Raw genomic sequence first — 19,250 nt, forward strand, 5'->3', positions numbered from 1 at the left:
CAGGACAATCGAGTCCCATCACATATTATCCCTCAGCATTTCCTGATGACAGCAGTTTGATTTTCCCAAAGCCGTGACGGTGTGCTGGCAGTGGTGAGAGTATTGGTCCCAGCCTTTAGGATCAAAAGGAAATTCAGTGCTTCATCCTCTCTAGTTCTAGAATCTGTCTTAGTCCTGTGGGACTTGGGTGTGTGAATCATCTTAGGGTCTCTGGCACTTGTGTCTTTAATCACTAGTTAGTTGCTTAAAAGTACCTGAACATACGACTCTTGCTTCAGCCATTCCTCTTCTCAAACAGACTTCTCACAGCATTTCTTCCCAACATTGCTTTAGTCAGTACACAGACTTCACACTAATAGTTTCCTCCCTCCCACCCTCAGTTCTCGCTTTCTACAGTTTCCTCACTTCATAAGATAGAAAAATACATCTGAACAGTGGCTCAGAAATGTATTTCATTTCCTCCAGATCAGTGCTTCTCTCCTGTGATAAGGTACAGAATGGCATATATGAATGACAAGAAATCCTAAATTTAGTTTATCCCATAAAACTCAAGAAATGGTTCATCTTCACTAGTCATTTTGTTGCAGTTACAACACTTACTGGGTGTGCAAATGGCTTCAACCATTTTAAGTTTAGGAAAACAGGCATGGCAAGGGATACTCTTTTCCCTGGGTCACAAACTGAGCAGGTAACAGCAAAAAATGCTTACCCTCTTGAGCCCCACTGGCATGCAGTTACCTCAACAGAACATCACTATATCTTGATTTATTACAGAGCACCTTGAGGAAGACCTTAATTCCTGCTTTCCTGGGATGAAGGACTTAAGGAACTATGACTTTTATTTAACTACTATATATAAAACAATTACCTCTATGCACATTCAAAAATGTTGTGCTACTTTTTAAAATTCTGTGAACATAAAAAGTAACTCAGTTGAGATCTGCTATATCTTTTTAATGCTAAGATAAAATTTTAACAAATTATACCAGGCACATTTTGGCAGTTAGTGTAAATCCAGCATTGATAAGCCACATGCCAGAAGATGTTTGCTTCCACAGCACAGGAGAAAATGAGTGAACAAAGGGCCTGTATCCAAACTAATCAACTTTTGCTTTGATTGTTGTTATCTGATGGGTTTTGGCATTTTTGATTGCCTGTGGTTAGGAACTTCTGTTAACACTGGCAGATGTGTCCTGCAGTAGGCTCACCATCTGTTCTGCCTTATGAGGTTGGCCTGGGATGGGCTTTTGTCACCTCCTGTTTTTCAGTTGTTCTCTGATGTGCCCCTCTTAGATCATGAGGAGGGAGTTATCTGATCAGGTAGCCTGATCTGAGCTAAGCACGCAGGGGAGAACAGGTTGGTTTTTCTACCCACTCCTTTATCAGTTGATGGGCAATGGCTAACTTGGGGGGCAACCAGAATGGGACAGCCCCATTCTGTTGTTGATTAGATGGGTTGTTTCTCCTCAGGACTGTGGCCACCTCATCACGACTGAACCAGGCAGCTGCTTCTAGTTCTCTCAAGTTCACCTGGAGCTGAAAGACATAAGGAAAAACAGGATATAAAGTTAGGAGCTACTTAGAGTACAATGGCCAAGGGTGAGAAAATGTTCCAGAACTGAACAATCTTAGAAGATGGTATCTGGATTCTATTCACTGGGAGATAATTCTAGATAATGTCCAGAAGCAAAATAACCATAATTAAGAGAGTTAAGTATATTTTTAAAATACTAAAATACACACACACATGAAAAAAATCGTGGAAGCACAAATAGTAAAGTATTAAGAGTGGGTTGGGGATTTCCTAACAGTCTAGTGGTTAGGACTTTGCGCTTTCACTGTCGTGGCCCAGGTTCAATCCTTGGTCGGGAAACTAAGATCCTGTAAGCCATGCCGTGCAGCCAAAAAAAAAAAAAAAAAAAGTGGTTAGCACTGAATGTAAGTTGTGAATAATACTGCTTCTTTTTGTGCCTAAATGATTACATAACTAAAAAGGAAACATATAAGTGTTACTCTTCTTTGAAAGGTAAGTGTTAATTAATGATAGTCAAAGCACAGTATCTTCCTTGCAGGAAGCAAAATAATGCAAACTGCATCCACAGTTTATTATAGAAACTGAGATAGGTTAGATATTACTGCATAGAAACGAAAGCACACAATAGGCAGACTTTGGCAAATAGGGAACACAACACAATCTGTTGAGACTTACGAAAGAGCAAGATGAGGTTGGATAAGACAACATCTAAGTCCCTTTCAGTCTGAAGTTCCTGTGATCTTATATTATTAGTCCCCAACATCCTGACTGACTTGAGCTATAAGACCAATTCTGAAATCAGTCATTAAATTTTATGTATTTATTGTGTGCCTACTCAGTGTAAAACATTGTTAATTTCCTGATGATGAAAGGTAAATTGTCTCATGATTGAAATGTATATACAAGGAAGAATGGTGCTCATGTTGACATTCCTAATTGTTATGGTGAATTTGTTTATAAGACTGTAAATTGCTTAAAGGTATAAATCATATTTTACACATCTTTGTATAATCTAGACAGTGCTGGACTAGGCAGGTACTTAGTGAGTAACTATGGACCAGCTCGGATGAGGCAAAGGATATGTCATAAGGAAAGCATCAGAACTTACCTCTGTCTGTCCTGGTTTCACAGTTGCATGACAAGCAATCATGAGTGTGCTGTTAGGAAAGGGCCAATGCTGGGATGCAGAGTAATGCAGTCTGTCCACCTCCAATCCCACCTCTTCTGCAATTTCTCGCCGGACAGTCTCTTCCAGACTTTCACCTATAAGTACTCAGATTAGTTCAGGACAGCCCTGTAGCAGGAAGGGTGATGCAGATGCCCATTTTCGAAAGGAGCATAAAAGTGACTTCAAAGTCAAGGAAATACTTTTGGGAAGGGCCTAAATCTCTGAGTCTTTACACTAGGAATCAGCTCTGGAGTTGGGTATCGAACTGCCAGTTCTTGAACCTGCTATGTTCATTACACAAAATAAAGAGTCGGAAAGGCTACTGCTGTCCTCAGCTCTCAAATAAAATTCGAATGCCACATGTCAGCATTTGCCGATTTTACTGCAATGGGCTGAGGAAAAAAAACAGCCTGTAAATAAATAATAAATTTTAGTTAATAGAATATTAATATGTATGCTGAAATATTTAGGAGGAAGTGTATTAATGTCTGCAATCTATGCATCAGAAAATAAGGATGGTTAATGGATGGGTGGAAGAATGAACAGATTTGTGATAAAATAAGCATAGTAATTATCAAATTTAGGTGGTGAGTATATGGGTGTTTACAGTATAAATCTTCCATATGCTTATATTTGAAAATTTGCCTATAAAATATTGGAAAATTATAGTGCCAGAAGGTAGTTTTCTTGATAAAATAGGAGAAAATGTGCTTGAGATTCCAAGTACTCTGGCAATAAGAAAAAATACCTAACTATTGAACATTCCTGGTGGTCCAGTGGTTGAGAATCCACCTGCCAGTTCAGGGGACATGGGTTCAATCCCTTGTTTGAGAAGATTCCACATGCTGTGGGGCAACTAAGTGCCACAACTGCTAAGCCTGCGCTCTCGAGCCTGCAAGCTGCAACTACCGAGCCCACCCGCCACAACTACTGAGCCCGTGTGCCCTAGAGTCCTGTTCTGCAAGAAGAGAAGCCACCTCAATGAGAAGCCCAGCCACCACAACTAGAGAAAGCTAGAGTAGAGCAACGGAGACCCAGTGCAGCCAAAAAAAAGAGAAATATATATTATTGATAAGCTTTCATTTCCTACAATGTTATCTGTATATGCCGAAATTCCTTACCTATATCACAAAAACCTGCCAAGGCAGAATACATTCCCTTGGGAAAGGAACTCTGGCGGACAAGCAGGCATCGAGTTCCATCTGACACCAGAGTGATCACCACAGGTGCCACCTAAGAAAAGGGGACGGAAACTTAGGGCTTTAGGGCCTGTTAATGAAACCAAGTAATGAGTAACTAAGGAAAGCCTTTTGGCTTGGATTATTGTACTTTTAAGGCAATGCTTACCTGTGGGTAATAGATGATGTTATTGGAAGGGCACACACGCTTGCTGCCAGACACATTCTTCTTGGTGGGCTGCCCACTTCTGCTGCAGAACTGATGAGCATCATGCCAACGGAGAAGAGCCTGAGCCTAGGAATACAAAGATGGACTTGGTACCATTTGGAGAGAATGTGGTTTTCATCTGTAATGGTGCTGGGGCTACTAATATTGAGAGCAACTCAAAGGGACGTGTCATTCCCTTTCCAGCTCACCTGCTTTAAATGGTTATTAATTATTTAAACTTTAAAGGAAACTCTCTGAACATAGTCCTCTATCATTTTAAGTATGAATTTTTTAAAAAAGCATTTTAAATGTATTATGAATTATTTTTTTTAAGTATCATAATAAACACCCATGTACTTATGACACAGCTTAAAAAGAAAACATTTTCTATATAATGGCAACCAACTCCAGTATTCTGACTTGGAGAATTACATGGACAGAAGAGCCAGGCGGGCTACAGTCCATGGGGTTGCGAAGAGTTGGACACGACTGGGTGACTGAACAACAACAACAACAAAATACCTCAATATGTACTCCCCAATAAGTTTGGAAATTTTTTTGCAAATAAAAAATGTTTAGAGATAGATAGCTCTTTAACTTAAACGGACAGTCCAATATTATATAGCAACTGAATTGGGAAAAGAATTTGAAAAAGAATAGATATGTGTGTATATATATGTGTAGATATATATATATGTGTGTAGAGAGATATATATATGTGTAGATATATATATATCTGAATCACTTTGCTGTGCCACTGAAACTGACACAACAGTATTAATCAACTATGCTGTACTGTGCTATGCGAAGTCATTGCTGTCCTGTGTGTCTCCTTGCAACCCTAGGGATCATAGCCTGCCAGGCTCCTCTGTTCATCGGATTCTCCAGGCAATTTGAGTGGGTTGCCATGCCCTCTGCCAGGGGAATCTTCCTGACCCAGGGATTGAGCCCGAGTCTCTTATGTCTCCTGCATAAGTAGCTGTTCTTTATCACTAGTGCCACCTGGGAAGCCCAATTAAATGGAGAGTCAAAGCCATTTCAGCAAGTGAAATCCAAAGGTGGAGAATAAGTCATTAAGGCAATGTAGAGTAACTTCTCACCATATATATGTCATGCTGTGGGTCACTAAAAATGTTTATAAGGCCTATAGATCATAGTGCCATAGATGTACACACCCTTAGGAGAAAACGGTAGTGACAAAAACAGGGTGAAAGAAGAAGAAACACAGTGTCCTTTCTCCAAAGTCTATGATCTGCAAAAAAGAAATCAAATCTTTCCCATATACACTACTTCACTAAATTTCCTACAGAACCAAGAAATCAATCTACCGTGGACAGCAAGGAGGCATCCTTCACATTCAGCTCAAAGAGAGCCTTTGTCAGCTTAATAAAAGACCCCTGGAGGGCTGTCTCCATTTCAGCTTTCTGTAAGGAAGCTAAAATATTAGAAAAGAATGAAATGAAACAAATGTCAGACTTTACCTCAGGGACCCTCTCTAGTTTATCTTGTTAGAAGAGTGTTTCCCAAACTCACCTAATAAGACTCAACTAGGAAGAAGAATAAAAATATTCAAGTTCTTAAGCCCCTACCTGGAGATTCTGAATAGCAGATGAGTGAGGCCTAGAAATCTTTTTTTTTTTTTTTTTTAACAAGCACCAGGAAATTCTTATATTCAGGCAGATTTGGGTTGTTTCCCAAGATTTGGGTTGTTTCCCATGTGTTTCCCAAGATCCTCTTTGGGGCAATAAGGACATTTGCACTAGCCACACACTATCCTTGGAAAAAAGATGAAATGGGACCTTTGAGTCCCTATCTAAACCTCATTCCAGCATCATTGTATTCACGGCTGATACCCTAAAACAGACACAGAAGGCTTGATAAGGGCCACAGGCTCTAGCAAACCAGTTCCCAAATGCAAGTCGGAAGACTCAGAGCTACTCCAGGGTAATGTGTTTATTCACCTGCGTTGATAAGAGAAATAATAATGTCATGAATTTAAAACATTTCTTTCTTCTTAAGATATATAAAATACATGAAGGTACAGAGAATAATATAATAAACATCTGTGTACCACCATATAGTTGAGAAAGAAAGCATTAAAAAATATCCTTTATTTTATGTAATGATGATAGTAGATGGTAGTATTTTTTAGTGTTCTTACTTAAATGCTTATGATTGGATGGGTTCACCGGCTCAGTGGACATGAGCCTGAGCAAACTCCGGGATATAGTGAAGGACAGGGAGGCCTGGTGTGTTGCAGTCGCAGGAGAGTCGCAAAGAGTCAGACACAACTTAGCAACTGAACAACAACTTAACAACTGAGATTGTTTTATATTCTTAACATGTTCTTTGAAATTTTATTATGAGGAGTCCCAAAGCCTAAGAACCACTGGGAAGTGTCCATCAGGAATAATGTTATGTACCATTTATGGAAGAAGAGCTATTTAGACCTAGATCCAGAGCAAACCATGCTTCTTGCTGTTCTGAGCATCCAATTAGCACGGAATCTTCTAGTATTTGTGAGTCTTGTCCAAACTTACCCAGGAGCCTTTCCAACTCTAAGAAATACAAAAGGAGAAAGGGGGTAAAAAAACACAGGGTTTTAGTTAAACCACCGGAGCCATACTAGACTTATTAGAAAACATCTACTTCAACTTAAAGTAGGCACACCTGGCTCCCAGCCACTGCCCTGCACGCTAACTAGCTGTGTAATTTTGATCTACTCAGTTAACCTCTGTTGGCCTCCATCAGCAATCTGAAGAATTTAAAGGAATTCTTTCTGTGTAATCCTGTATTACTCTATGATTATATCATGAAAGCGGCATATCCTCTAGTTTTAAAGACACATCATAGTTAACTTACTAAAGCACTTAAAAAAAAAAGTGTCATACTTAAAATGGTAGACCAAAGCAGTTCTACAATTTCATCTCCAGATTATGCTGCTTTTATGGGCCAGGGGAGACTCCTCATCTGAGATCCTGGTCTGTAAAGACAAGTGCTGTATTGGGAGAAAATCTGTTCTGTGCATGAAGGATTCATATTTATTTGTTCATAATACAAGATTACATTGCTGACCTCTAAATAATGTTTAGTGCCTTCTGATAAACATCCTCATATACTTATGTACTGCCAGAAACTATCAAAGTATTCCAACATATGCAGTGCGTAATCTGGCCCTGGCAGTGTATTTAGAAGTTGGCATATAGTGACACAGGGGTTTCCCAGGTGGCACAAACGGTAAAAAATCTGCCTGCTGTGTAGGAGATGCGGCTTTGATCCCTGGGTCGGGAAGATCCCCTGGAGAAGGAAACAGCAACCCACTCCAGTATTCTTGCCTGGAAAATCCCATGGACAGAGGAGCCTGGTGAGCTACAGTCCATGGGGTTGCCAAAGGGTTGGCCAAATCTCAGCGACTAAGCAACAAAATCTAGTGACATCATGTAAAACTGAAAGGTAGCGTCTTGAATACCAATTCCTAATGGCTTAGATATCTCTAGTTATATACCTTAAAAGCAAATTATATGATATGTACTTATTAATATATCAATAATTATATAATATGTAATTATATGTAAAATTATATATATTTATATAAAACTTATTATATCTCAAAGCAAGTTAATTCATGTTTAACTTTGACCCTTCTAAGGAGAAATTAAATCATGATGCACATCTTAAACAGTTTGTGCACACATGCTAAGTCTCTTCAGTCATGTCTGACTCTTCGTCACGCTATGGACTGTAGCCTGCGAGGCTCTGGCCATGGGATTCTCCAGGCAAGAATACTGGAGTGGGTTGCCATGCTCTCCTCCAGGGGATCTTTCTGACCCAGGGATCGAACCTGGATATCCTACATTGGTAGGCAGGTTCTTTACCACTGAGCAACCTGGGAGGCCCATACCATCACCAAAAAATATCCAACTGGGCAATTCAGTTTATATGCTAAATAATTAATTGGCCAAAGCATTTGGAAAAAATCTGGACTCTAAAGTTGGAGGATTCTTCTAAGGGATTTAACATGGACTGAATTCTGTTCAGTGGCCACAGGCTGGTCTACTTTGCTGGTCTACTTTCAGTTCAGTTCAGTTCAGTCGCTCAGTCGTGTCCGACTCTTTGCGACCCCATGTTGGGCTTACCTAATAGGCTATACTGGGGGGCCAGGTATTGATGTTCTGATTTCTGAAGCAAAGGAGCCAAGTTATGAAAGAGGTAAAATGCTCCTGTCTGCTGGGCTTTTTTACATGCATCATCATCTTCTTTCAGTTCAAATAAATACCTGTGTTTTGAAAATAATCAAACCATTACAAAACCATCCTTAGTTTCCTGTACAACGTTCGTCTTTGAGAATTATGTCCCTGCATTGCTCTCCTACCACAGTTATTTCTTTTTATTTTTTACATCCTAAACTGCTTTAAAAAAGGATATGACTCTGGGAGATCATTCCCTCCTTTGTCCTACTGTATACCCTGCTGATACTTCTGTGACTGCAGTAACATGGTTCTATTTGTTAATCTGTCTCCTCTAAGATTGAAATCTTCTTAAGGGCAGGCAGGGTCTGTTTTAGTTATGTATGTTGAGTAATTAGCATATTGAATGGCTCAATTCCCTAAATATTTGACTTGAACTTCAACAGTAATAAATATTTACTGAATTGAACCTCAAGGTACTCTGCCAATATGCTGTGAGGCAAGAATTTACATGCAGTGGAGTGAAAGGAAAATAAGTACAGTGATAAAACATCAACCACAGAGTACCTGGAGATGGGAGCAGACTTTATTATTGCAGACAAGGAGCAAACATATACCTTCATAAACCCCTTTTCAACCTAGGGATGATAAAATAAAATTTTTATCTTAAATGCAGTCTTATTTCAAGCATCTATTCTCCCAACTGTATGCCGTTAGCTCCTTATCTCTACTAAAGGGACCACTGATGAAAGTGAAGCCATATTTGACATTTATTTAATAAGTAAAAATTTCAGTAGCCAGAATTAAACTGTAGAAAAAAGAGCATCCTATAATTAGTTTCTCAAAAAAAAGAAAAGGAATGGAGCAAGTTCTGTACCTTCATTAAAGATGGCCTGAGTCTATCCTTTCAAGAGCCTCAGGAATCAGGGCAAAGTCTGTGTGATTTGGGGAGGGCTGAATGTGGACTCCCCTTCTGGGGCCTTAGGGATAATGATTTTTGTTTTGTTTTGTTTGTTTGTTTGTTTGGCTGTGCCATATGGCTTGCAGGATGTCAGTTCCCCAGCCAGGGATTGAACCTGGGTCACAGCAGCATAAGCCCATGATCCTAACCACTAAGCCACCAGGGAACTCCCAGCATAATGATTTTGACTGTTGAAATCCCTAAAACAGACTCTCAGGTATACAGTACATTTTGTCCCTTAAAGTGGGAAATACAGTTTACAGATATTTTCTGTTGAATCTGGGAGCTTTTGTAACACCAGTAGCATTAGCTCCACATGAAACTACAAAGCAAAATGATAAACATGCCCCAGTGGTATCTTTAGAAACCTATTTTTGACTGTATGATAAAAGCGATTGCAATGAGCTCTTTGTAAACAGAAGACAAAGAAACCTGAGATTTTAATACTCAAGATATTTTTATAGTTATTGTGAGTGACTGTAATCTCCTGGGACAAAGACTCAGTGTATTTCAAAAGAGAGACAGGTGCTACTCAGACATTACCAAATATTAATATAAACAACAGAACATACACTGGTGCCTTTGTAAAAAAAGCAGTAAGAGTTGTACAACCTGTGCTTTATCCTAATGACCATAAAAAGCAAAACATCTACAAAAATAACCAGGTTAAGGTCTTAAATCCAGGGTCTCGTTGCAACTGGGACTGAGATCCAAAAACATATTCTTCTTGATTGGAACACGTTTCTTAGAAATGCATTTTTTTTAAAAAAATGCATTTTCTTGTTGTACACCTGAAACATTGTAAATTAACTATATTTCAATAAAAAATAAGCTATAAGGATATATTGTACAGCACAGGGAATATAGCCAACATTTTATAATAACTTTAAACAGAATATAACCTATAAAATTTTTGAATTATTGTGTTACACACCCGAAACATATAATAAATCAACTATGGCTCAATAATCAGTCACTTAAAAATGCATTTTCTCCTTTTAAGCATAATAGTATGGAAACCACAACACACTAAGATTTACAACAAACTTCAACTGTTGTTTTCTTGTTATAAAAGTTCACAAATAGTCATTCTATTGAAATTAGAATATGCAGTTACCAATTTTTTTAAAAAAAGGGAAATCATCGAGAATCTCACCACTCAGAGATGATCACTGTTTATCCCTTGGAATTCTCCAAACTATGTATTAATATTATCCATTTATACATATATGATAAATTGTACAATAAATACTTTTAGACTCCATCTACTAATTTGTAGCCTTTTTTTCTTAAACATTAACATTTTCACACCATATTCTTCACTGACAAAATTTTATTTTTCTTATGATTATTATTCATTTTCAATATATTTAATCACCTTGACACTCATTTTTTTAGACTATTCAGTAATTCTGTTATTGTTCTCAGGGTCTCAGCCTGAGAACTGTAAATAACTCAAATGTTGATATCTAAAACAAGTATTGCAATTTTGTTTTCTCACTCTTGCTCATATAAGATTGTACATGGTTTTGTGCTTTAAAATTTTGGACTGGGCACTCATGTATGAGAGAGCTTTCAACATGAAAAGCTCTGGTTGTGAGTGTATCCCTCCAGAAGGGTTTTACACTTGCTTCTGCAGGTCTACAAGTGCTACTTAAATTCTTTTCATAGGTTGGGAATTTGGAACTACACCACATAGATGGTGCAAATTGATACCCCAAAATTGTCTGACAGCAGGCTAGTGATTTCAAATTCACAGATTTTATACTTGCTCAGACTGATGACAAAGAAGTCCTTTTTCATCTTCCTGTACTGCTGTAGATACTTTTTTCCAGACTGCCTCTCACTGAGGTTTGTTCTTGGGGGAAGGAGTTTGGGAAGCGTAGTAGGCAGGGAATGGAGTTACCTACCTTATTTTCAGCAACATTAATGAACTATTATTCAATATAGTTTTAATTCCATCATAACGGCTGTATCATAATTTAATTTCTCCCTTACTGTTCATTCATCCATTCAACAATATTTCAGTGCCTACTATGTGCCAGATACGAGGGTTCTATGCATGAGAGGTACCATAGTGGAAAAGACTATATTATTACCTTAAAGAAAGAACATATTTAAGTATGTCAGACACTTTAGATATTGTTGGAAATTTAGTTTAGAAATTCTCTAGTTGTATATAATTTGCATTGAACATCTTTACATGTAAATCTTAATCATACATCCTTAAGCCCCAATATATAATTTTGAGATATTTATATTTTATAATTTTAATGGACCAAAGATAGAAAAATCAGAGTTCAGTTTGGTCAAAACTCACCGTGTCTTAGTGACATAGGTTGACAGCAGCCTATAGCACCAAAAGAATTTTCTCCTGCAAGCAGTTCCACAATACAGGGACATTGTCAGGCCCTTAGGAGAAAAGGGAATTAAAAGAAAGAAAAAAAGAGCATGCAATTTGAAGTAATGAATCACCAAGAGGGTTATACTTTAAGCCAGAAAATGATCACTATTTAATATTAAGAAAAGATAAACTGACTAGAAGTCATGATCTGGCTTCTAAATTACATCTCTACTGCTAACTAGCTGTGGGATGTCAACTTTTCAGAGTGTGCCTGCTCAGTTGCTCAGTCATGTCTGACTCTTTGAGACCCCATGGACTGTAGCCCGCCAAGGTCCTCTCTCCATGGAGGTTCCCAGGCAAGAATACTGAAATGGGTTGCCATTTTCTACTCCAGAGGAACTTCCTGACCCAGGAATCAAACCCAAGTCTCCTGTGTCTCCCGCATCGGCAGGTGGATTCTTTACCACTGCGCCACCTGGAAAATCCCAACTGTTCAGTACCTCTTTTGTATCTACAAAATTAAAACCTGTTCTGCCTAGCTAATAGGTTGTGAGAAATAGATAACTGTCCACTAAAAACTGTGGGGTCCTCCTTCCATATTGTGGAATTCTTGCTGGGTGGTAGTTGCCAAGCCAAGGCCTACATTTCTCTCCTCCTGTTCCTTTGATGGGATTAAAATTAGGTTTAAACAGTATAATGTTACTGAAAGTGATGTGTATCTCTTCTAGGCTGGCACAATTAAGTATGGGTTTGCCTTCTCCATCTTTTCCCCATCTGCTTGGATGACTTCAAAATGGCAGAGCCATTAGATGGAGGAGCCTGGATCCGTGAATCACTACTGCTGCTGCTGCTGCTAAGTCGCTTCAGGCGTGTCCGACTCTTAGCGACCCCATGGACCCAGGCTCCTCCGCCCATGGGGTTTTCCAGGCAAGATTACTGGAGTAGGGTGCCATCACCTTCTCCACCCTGAACCACTACTTGGAGAAAAGCCATCCACCAAGCAAAGACTCCCCAAGAGTAAGATATAAGCTTCTACTATATTAAGGCACTGAAATTCTGAAGTTGGTTACAGCAGGTAGCATTACACTAATAGACCAAGTAAGCCTAGGACTGTCTCCAGACTAATGTAGCCAAATTTCTCAGAATATGTGAAAAATGAAGTCCCTTTGAAAATGAACAAGAATCTTGTAGATAAGAAAAATATAAAATCACAAGCATTAGGAAAATATTTCAAAAGGCAGCTATGCAAACCCATATGAATCTAAGATATTTCTTATTTTTTAGTCTTTTTGTGAGAGGAAAAATAACTATATCTTAAGAATCTATTCTGTAGAAAGGGATGTCTTTTAAATTGTATATCAGTAAGTTTTTTATTCTCCATGAAAACTACAATTCACATTAGCAATAAAAAAGTCAAGAAATAGAAAATCAGTATAGTTAAATAACCAAACATCCTTTTATTTATTTACTTATTTTTAAAATTTATCCAAACACCCTTTTAACTGTGCCAAAGGGAAGCAAGTTTTGACACTAAATCACCAAGGAATGTCTAAAGTTTAGGCCTACTTCTCAGTTGCATAATTATGAATCACTGATGACTAATCCTTGGACAGCTTTGCCTATAATCTATATCCTAGCCAAGGGTAAAATATATTTAGTAAGCAACATTCAACAAAATATTTATTGAGTACTGACTTTATGCAAGCTTTCTGAGGGGACACAATAATGTACAGGATAAAAATCCTGCCCTCAAGGGACTCTTGCAGGAGAGAGAAAAGCAAATATATAGCTTTCACAGAAGGCAGAATGCGATATGTGGGTTACAAAGTATTCCAGGAGAATATTAAAAGTATAGTCTCTATTTTAATAACCCAAAGACTGGTGTGATATCCTGGAGGAAATGAATTTAAAGTTAATATTTCTATCTCAGGTCCAACTCTGAGAATGTTATTGATATGATATTTTTAGAGGGAAATTTTGAAATATCTATTAAATGGTGAAAGTAAGCACCCTTCCCCTGCAATTCCACTTTTAAGAATTTATCCTAGGAAGAAAAGGATACATATAAGACATTAATTGAAAATTATGATAAAATGGAATAACACAGAGCTGTAAAAACAAACAGATAAGATAACAGTATGACAAAACATTTGTAGTAACAGAGAAAGATATTCAGAATATATTATTAAGAAAACCAAAGAGTAGTTGGTTGGTTTAGCATTATCTAATTAATTTGTAAAGAAAAGGATATATATATATATATATATATATATACAGGCCAGTAGAATTAACTAGATATGTATTTTTTTTATTTTAAAAATGACTAGAAATCCACATGCCAAGCTATTAATGGTGACTAATTTGAGAGAGTGATATGGAGATAGGGATTAAAAAGGGTACTCATAATTTTTACTTTTTACATTTCTGCACTTAAGAGTTTTTTAACCATGTGTTCACATTTCTTGTACATTCCCAGGACTAACTTCACTGTGAAGCTTTCTACAGGCCACTGTTCCCAGTAGCCTTGCATCACATTCCCTGAGAGTTATGGGGAATTTCTTCGGTGAGTTCTTTGAATGCCTTTGGTGACACTGTAAGAGCTGTTTGTAGTTATAACTACCAGCTAATCTGTGTGGCCCACTGTGCTTTGCTAAATGTAATGCTTACTAAATTAACCTTAGCCAACTGTGGGTTTACGTGGCCTGCTGACTCATGAGTTAATGATCTCAGAGCTGGTAAAAGACATAGTAAAGTTCCTCATGTAGTTTTAAAAAAGAATTGATAATCAAGAGGAAGACATAATTTAACTGAGAATTGTACCTTCATTGGTATAGTCATAAATCCAGTAAAGATTAAGTCTAATACCTTTTTGAAATGGCTCCTTTTTATACATATGAAAAGCAGTGTAGACTATTTAAACAGAGAAAATTATTTCCTTTAAATTCAACTTTAATTGTATTTCCCTCTTTCAGATATATAATTTAAGTTAGCAAATTAATACAACTATATTACAGGACATACAGAAAACAGAATTGTGAGAGCACCCATATTATCACCACATTAATATAATTTATATACTAGTCTTCTGCACATATGACCTTTACATATTTGTAATCAGTAAACATTTTTTCAATTTGCTTTCGTGAAGCATGTCATAAGCAGTTTTCCATCTTTTCCTGTAAGTTTTATCTATTTATTTTTGGCTGTGTAGTGTTACACCAAGCAGACTTCCATCCTTACTTGCTATATATTCCTCTAATTTCAGACATTTAGGTGGCTCTGATTTGAAATTACCAAAAATAAAAGACTACTAAATATCTCTGTGCTGATATTTTCTGATTACCTCTTTAAAGTAAGGTCTCCAACATAGAACTACTGGGCCAAAATTTGTTTTAAAATCATATGGTTCTACATTGCTACACTTACAAAGTTTGATAACATCTGGTTAAAAAAAAAACAACTTTTATATTGTATTTCCTTGATCACTATTGAGATTCAAAGTGTTTTCAGATTTAATAATACTAGCTCCCCTTTTGTAAAGTGTCAGTTTGATTTCCTGTGCTTAGTTATTTATTGTGCCTTTACTCTACTTTTGCCCATTCTAATTTTTAAAATATTAAAGGATATTTACAGCATTTTCTACAATATGATCACTGAAATGCATTGTAGGAACCACTGGTGTACTGCTTTTCTCTGGGAAATTGTCATTCAAACTGAACCTCAGTACACACACAAAAAAGATTCTTAACAGTCAAGAGGCTATGTGAGATTACTTTTTGGATAAAAATAAAATTTCTGATGGCCCTATATTATTTATAAATCTAATGCAGGAAAAATTTTGCCACTGCTTTTCTTAAATGGTTTGTGATTCCCACTTTTGGGGTCTTTGGTGTGATGTATTATTCAAAATGTATTGACCCAAGGGCTCACACTTGGTAAACATACTGGTCTACAGCTAGAAAACATGCTGCACATGAAACATATCCAGTTGCTCAATTGCCCCATTAGGAATAGGATAGTTGTTTTTGTTTGAATTGGCAACTCTTATTACACTTTATGCCAAATCATGCACTGGAGATAAAAATGCACTATTCACAAAATTAGTCTTAGAAGAAAATATTAGCACCCTTATTTTACTTTAGATGACAAGCCCAGGCCTGCCTTCTGTTTGGTTTACAGTGCAAATGCATGTCTCCTCCAAAGCAAGAAAGGGACAGGGCAGTAAGACTTGGACTGCAGAGACTCAAACTTTTTTCCTGGCTCTCCCACTGACTGAATTTGTGACCTGGAGTTGTCACCTAACTTGTTGGGGAGCTTGGTTTCTGTCTCATTTTTCACAGGGGAAGGAAAGGGAGAAAAGAGATCGAAAGTGTATTATTACTATGTCAGATATTATTACCTAATTCTCAGCTCTAATAAACTATAAAATCCTTAAGGGCTCGGATTGTATCTCCCTCTCTACAGCATCTAGTACAGTCCCTATCACAGAAAAAAACACAATATACTGCATGAAAAAATGAATTTATTCCATTTTATAAGAGAGGAAGGTAAAACTTTGAGAGGTTAACCAATCTGAGATACAATCTAGAGAGCAACAGATGAAAACTCAGGGCTATCCGGGTCCAAAGGTCATGTTTTGATGAGAAATACATGAGGAAGCACCTTCCAACATTCATGGACTATTTAAGTTTTTAAAAACTATAATTTTTTAAAAGTACTTTTAAAAGTAACTTTTAAAAAGACTGATACAGATAAAAGTTAATATTTTTTTGACTAAAAACTATTAAATAATGATGAGGCAAGGCCCTTAAGTGGAACAATTTCCCTGAACCTCCTATAATAAAGGATTCATATACACTTCTCATCCTGTTCATCTTAATGGAAGAAAGATTCATTTAGAAAGCACTATAGCATGACAAAAACGTCCACCCCTAATCTCTGTGATTACTTCTACTAAGAAGAGGCCAGGTTCAGTAGTGTTTGAGAGAGTTTTTTTCAGGGAGTCTGACTTTTGATGATTGTGGACCTCAGTGGGATGGGAAACATGCAAAATGGAGGAGCCACTGGGAAACACATTTCAAGCTCTCAGTGACCAGCTATGTGGTTGGCTTTCTAAAAAATAAATGTTCCTCCCTTAATTCAAAATAATTCAGACAATGCAGAGAAGTTAACAAATTCCATTTTTAAACGACTCTCCAAAAAAGTGTCAGAAAATTATTAGCTGGAGTTAATCTGACAGCTACAATAATTTACGATGCATAACTGTGGTTTCTGCAAGAAGGAAGAGAATCTGACAGAGAGCTTTTTTCAAGTTCTGGTTCTGTCTCTTCATAAAATCTTTCTTCCACTTAGAATCTGAATATGTTTCTCTTCCACTGTACTTACTCTGAATTCTCTTAGGGGTGCCTTCCTAGGCCTCAAGAATCCGAACAACCAGGGAACTCCAAGTCTTCCTGGGAAGTTGGACTCTTTCCTCAAAGAATGATTACTGCCTTTGACACACTTCCCAGAATGCTCCTTGACATGCACTCTGGGAAATGTAGTTCAATCCTCATGGCTGCTTGCTAAGCTCTCCAAAGTTAACCACGATTGTCAAAAGCATGCTTCTGCCACACTTCCCAGAATCCTCTTAGGATGCTTTCTGGGAATTGTAGTTCAATCCCCAGGCATGCTGCTATGCCCTCAAACTACATAGTCAACCATGGTGGTCAAAAGCATGATCTTCTAAGATCTAAATTTATTACCAGGAGGACTACTCCGGTACTTCTAGCATTAGATCCGTGAAAGTTGAAGTGTTAGTTGCTCAGTCCAACTCTTTGTGACCCCATGGACTGTAGCCTGCCAGGCTCCTCTGTCCATGGGATTCTCCAGACAAGAATACTGGAGTGGGTAGCCATTCCCTTCTCCAAGTGACTGTCCCAACCCATTGTAGGAAGATTCTTTACTGTCTGAACCACCAGGGAAGCCCATTATATCCATTTTTCAATAAAAAATATAGTCTTTACACCCATCCTTCTACATAGAACAAGGCTTTCCTGGAGACTCAGATGGTAAATGAAAATTTCTGTCTCTGTGTAACTTACATTCCAGAGAAAGAAACAAATAAGTAAATACATAGTGTATCAAGTAGTTATGAATGTCAGGGAGAAAAATAAAGCAAGAGAGGAAGACAGAGGATTTTGCTGTTTTATATATCTGCCTCATTGTTAAGGTGTCATTTGAGCAAAGACCCTGAAGGAGCTGAGGAAGGAAGCCAAGTGAATATTTATGGGAAGAGAGTTGTAGACAGAAAAAAAATTATCAGATGCCAAGACCCTAGTGGGGAAGTGTGCCTGGCAGCTTTGAGGAAAGTCTAGGACAAAGCGTGGTAGTCAGAGATGAGATTAAAGAGTAGCCAAGCACCAGATCACGTAGCATCTTACAGTTCTCATAGAACTATTATAATGCCTTTGGCTTTTACTCTGAAAGAATGGGATGTTACAGAAGAGTTTGAACGGGAGAGTGAGATGATTTGATTTACATAAAAAAAATCACTCTATGTGTGATTAGGCTGTAGGGGATAATAAAAGTTATTAAATATTGAATGTCATTGTTAATATGTACCAGGTTACCTAGGAAAGAAGAGTAGTAGTTTCAGTCAGTTGACCAATTATTTCTTTGGGATCTTACTATTAGCACATAAACCTAAGCTTCTTATCCAATTGATTCATTAGCCTTAAGAAAGGCACAGAAAATTTGAGGGAAACAAGATATAAAGTTGGTGAATTCCAAAGGAATGAGGAAACATGCTTAGAGAAAGTTCAGTTCAGTCGCTCAGTTGTGTCCGACTCTTTGCGACCCCATGAATGCAGCACGCCATGCCTCCCTGTCCATCACCAACTCCCAGAGTTCACTCGGACTCACGTCCATTGAGTCAGTGATGCCATCCAGCTATCTCATCCTCTGTCGTCCCCTTCTCTTCCTGCCCCCAATCCCCAGCATCAGAGTCTTTTCCAATGAGTCAACTCTTCGCATGAGGTGCCCAAAGTACTGGAGTTTCAGCTTTAGCATCATTCCTTCCAAAGAAATCCCAAGGTTGATCTCCTTCAGAATGGACTGGTTGGATCTCCTTGCAGTCCAAGGGACTCTCAAGAGTCTTCTCCAACACCACAGTTCAAAAGCATCAATTCTTCAGTGCTCAGCCTTCTTCACAGTCCAACTCTTACATCCATACATGATCACAGGAAAAACCATAGCCTTGACTAGACAGACCTTATTCGGCAGAGTAATGTCTCTGCTTTTGAATATGAGAGAAATAGAGAAAGTTAGGGCTCTGATAATTTTTTTAAATAAAAAACTATATTTTTTAGCAATTAAGTGTTAAGTGCTATAATAAAAAATAGTGCCATGGTCTTAATGTTTCCATTCCCCAACCCCCTGATGAAATCCTGATGCCCAATGTTAAACTTTTATGTGAGGTCTTTGGGTGGTGATTAGGTCATATGGATTGAGCCATTATGCTCAAAGACATGGATGCTCTCATATAACAGGCTTGAGAAAGCTTCCTTGCCCCTTTCACCACAAGACACAGCAAGTAATCTGCAATTCGAAAAAAGGTCTTACATGAACCTGACCATGCTAGCACCCTGATCTTAAAACCACAGCTCTAGCTCCAGAACTGAGAGAAATAA

General features: G+C 37.8%; 1 protein-coding gene across 4 annotated transcripts; it reads right to left on the reverse strand.

Annotated features, from left to right (window-relative positions):
• Positions 1-559: 559 nt before the first annotated feature.
• Positions 560-17,074, reverse strand: NUDT13 (nudix hydrolase 13). 4 transcript variants are annotated; one of them, XM_040242477.1, is made up of 9 exons: positions 16,966-17,074; positions 11,557-11,648; positions 8,225-8,364; positions 6,512-6,646; positions 5,417-5,523; positions 4,050-4,175; positions 3,824-3,935; positions 2,643-2,797; positions 560-1,536 (listed from the first exon to the last, which is right to left on the reverse strand). In XM_040242477.1, exons 2-9 carry the CDS (start codon positions 11,637-11,639, stop codon positions 1,336-1,338), a joined length of 1,059 nt encoding a protein of 352 aa, XP_040098411.1. In that variant the 5' UTR covers positions 11,640-11,648; positions 16,966-17,074; the 3' UTR covers positions 560-1,335. The 4 variants fall into 4 exon arrangements, with proteins under 4 accessions (XP_040098411.1, XP_040098412.1, XP_040098413.1 ...); XM_040242478.1 differs by lacking the exon at positions 8,225-8,364; XM_040242479.1 differs by lacking the exons at positions 6,512-6,646; positions 8,225-8,364.
• Positions 17,075-19,250: the final 2,176 nt, after the last annotated feature.

Source organism: Oryx dammah, unplaced genomic scaffold (assembly GCF_014754425.2).
Source record: "Oryx dammah isolate SB20612 unplaced genomic scaffold, SCBI_Odam_1.1 HiC_scaffold_6, whole genome shotgun sequence".
NCBI classification, from domain to species: Eukaryota; Metazoa; Chordata; class Mammalia; order Artiodactyla; family Bovidae; genus Oryx; species Oryx dammah.

Excerpts from the sequence above, each read along its gene's own strand:
- NUDT13 (XM_040242477.1), bottom strand. The coding sequence starts at position 11,639 with ATGTCCCTGTATTGTGGAACTGCTTGCAGGAGAAAATTCTTTTGGTGC. Across the intron at positions 6,647-8,224 it reads CCCCCAGTATAGCCTATTAG|AGTTGGAAAGGCTCCTGGGT; the intron begins GTAAGCCCAACA and ends TGTATTTCTTAG. Across the intron at positions 1,537-2,642 it reads TGAAACCAGGACAGACAGAG|CTCCAGGTGAACTTGAGAGA; the intron begins GTAAGTTCTGAT and ends TATGTCTTTCAG.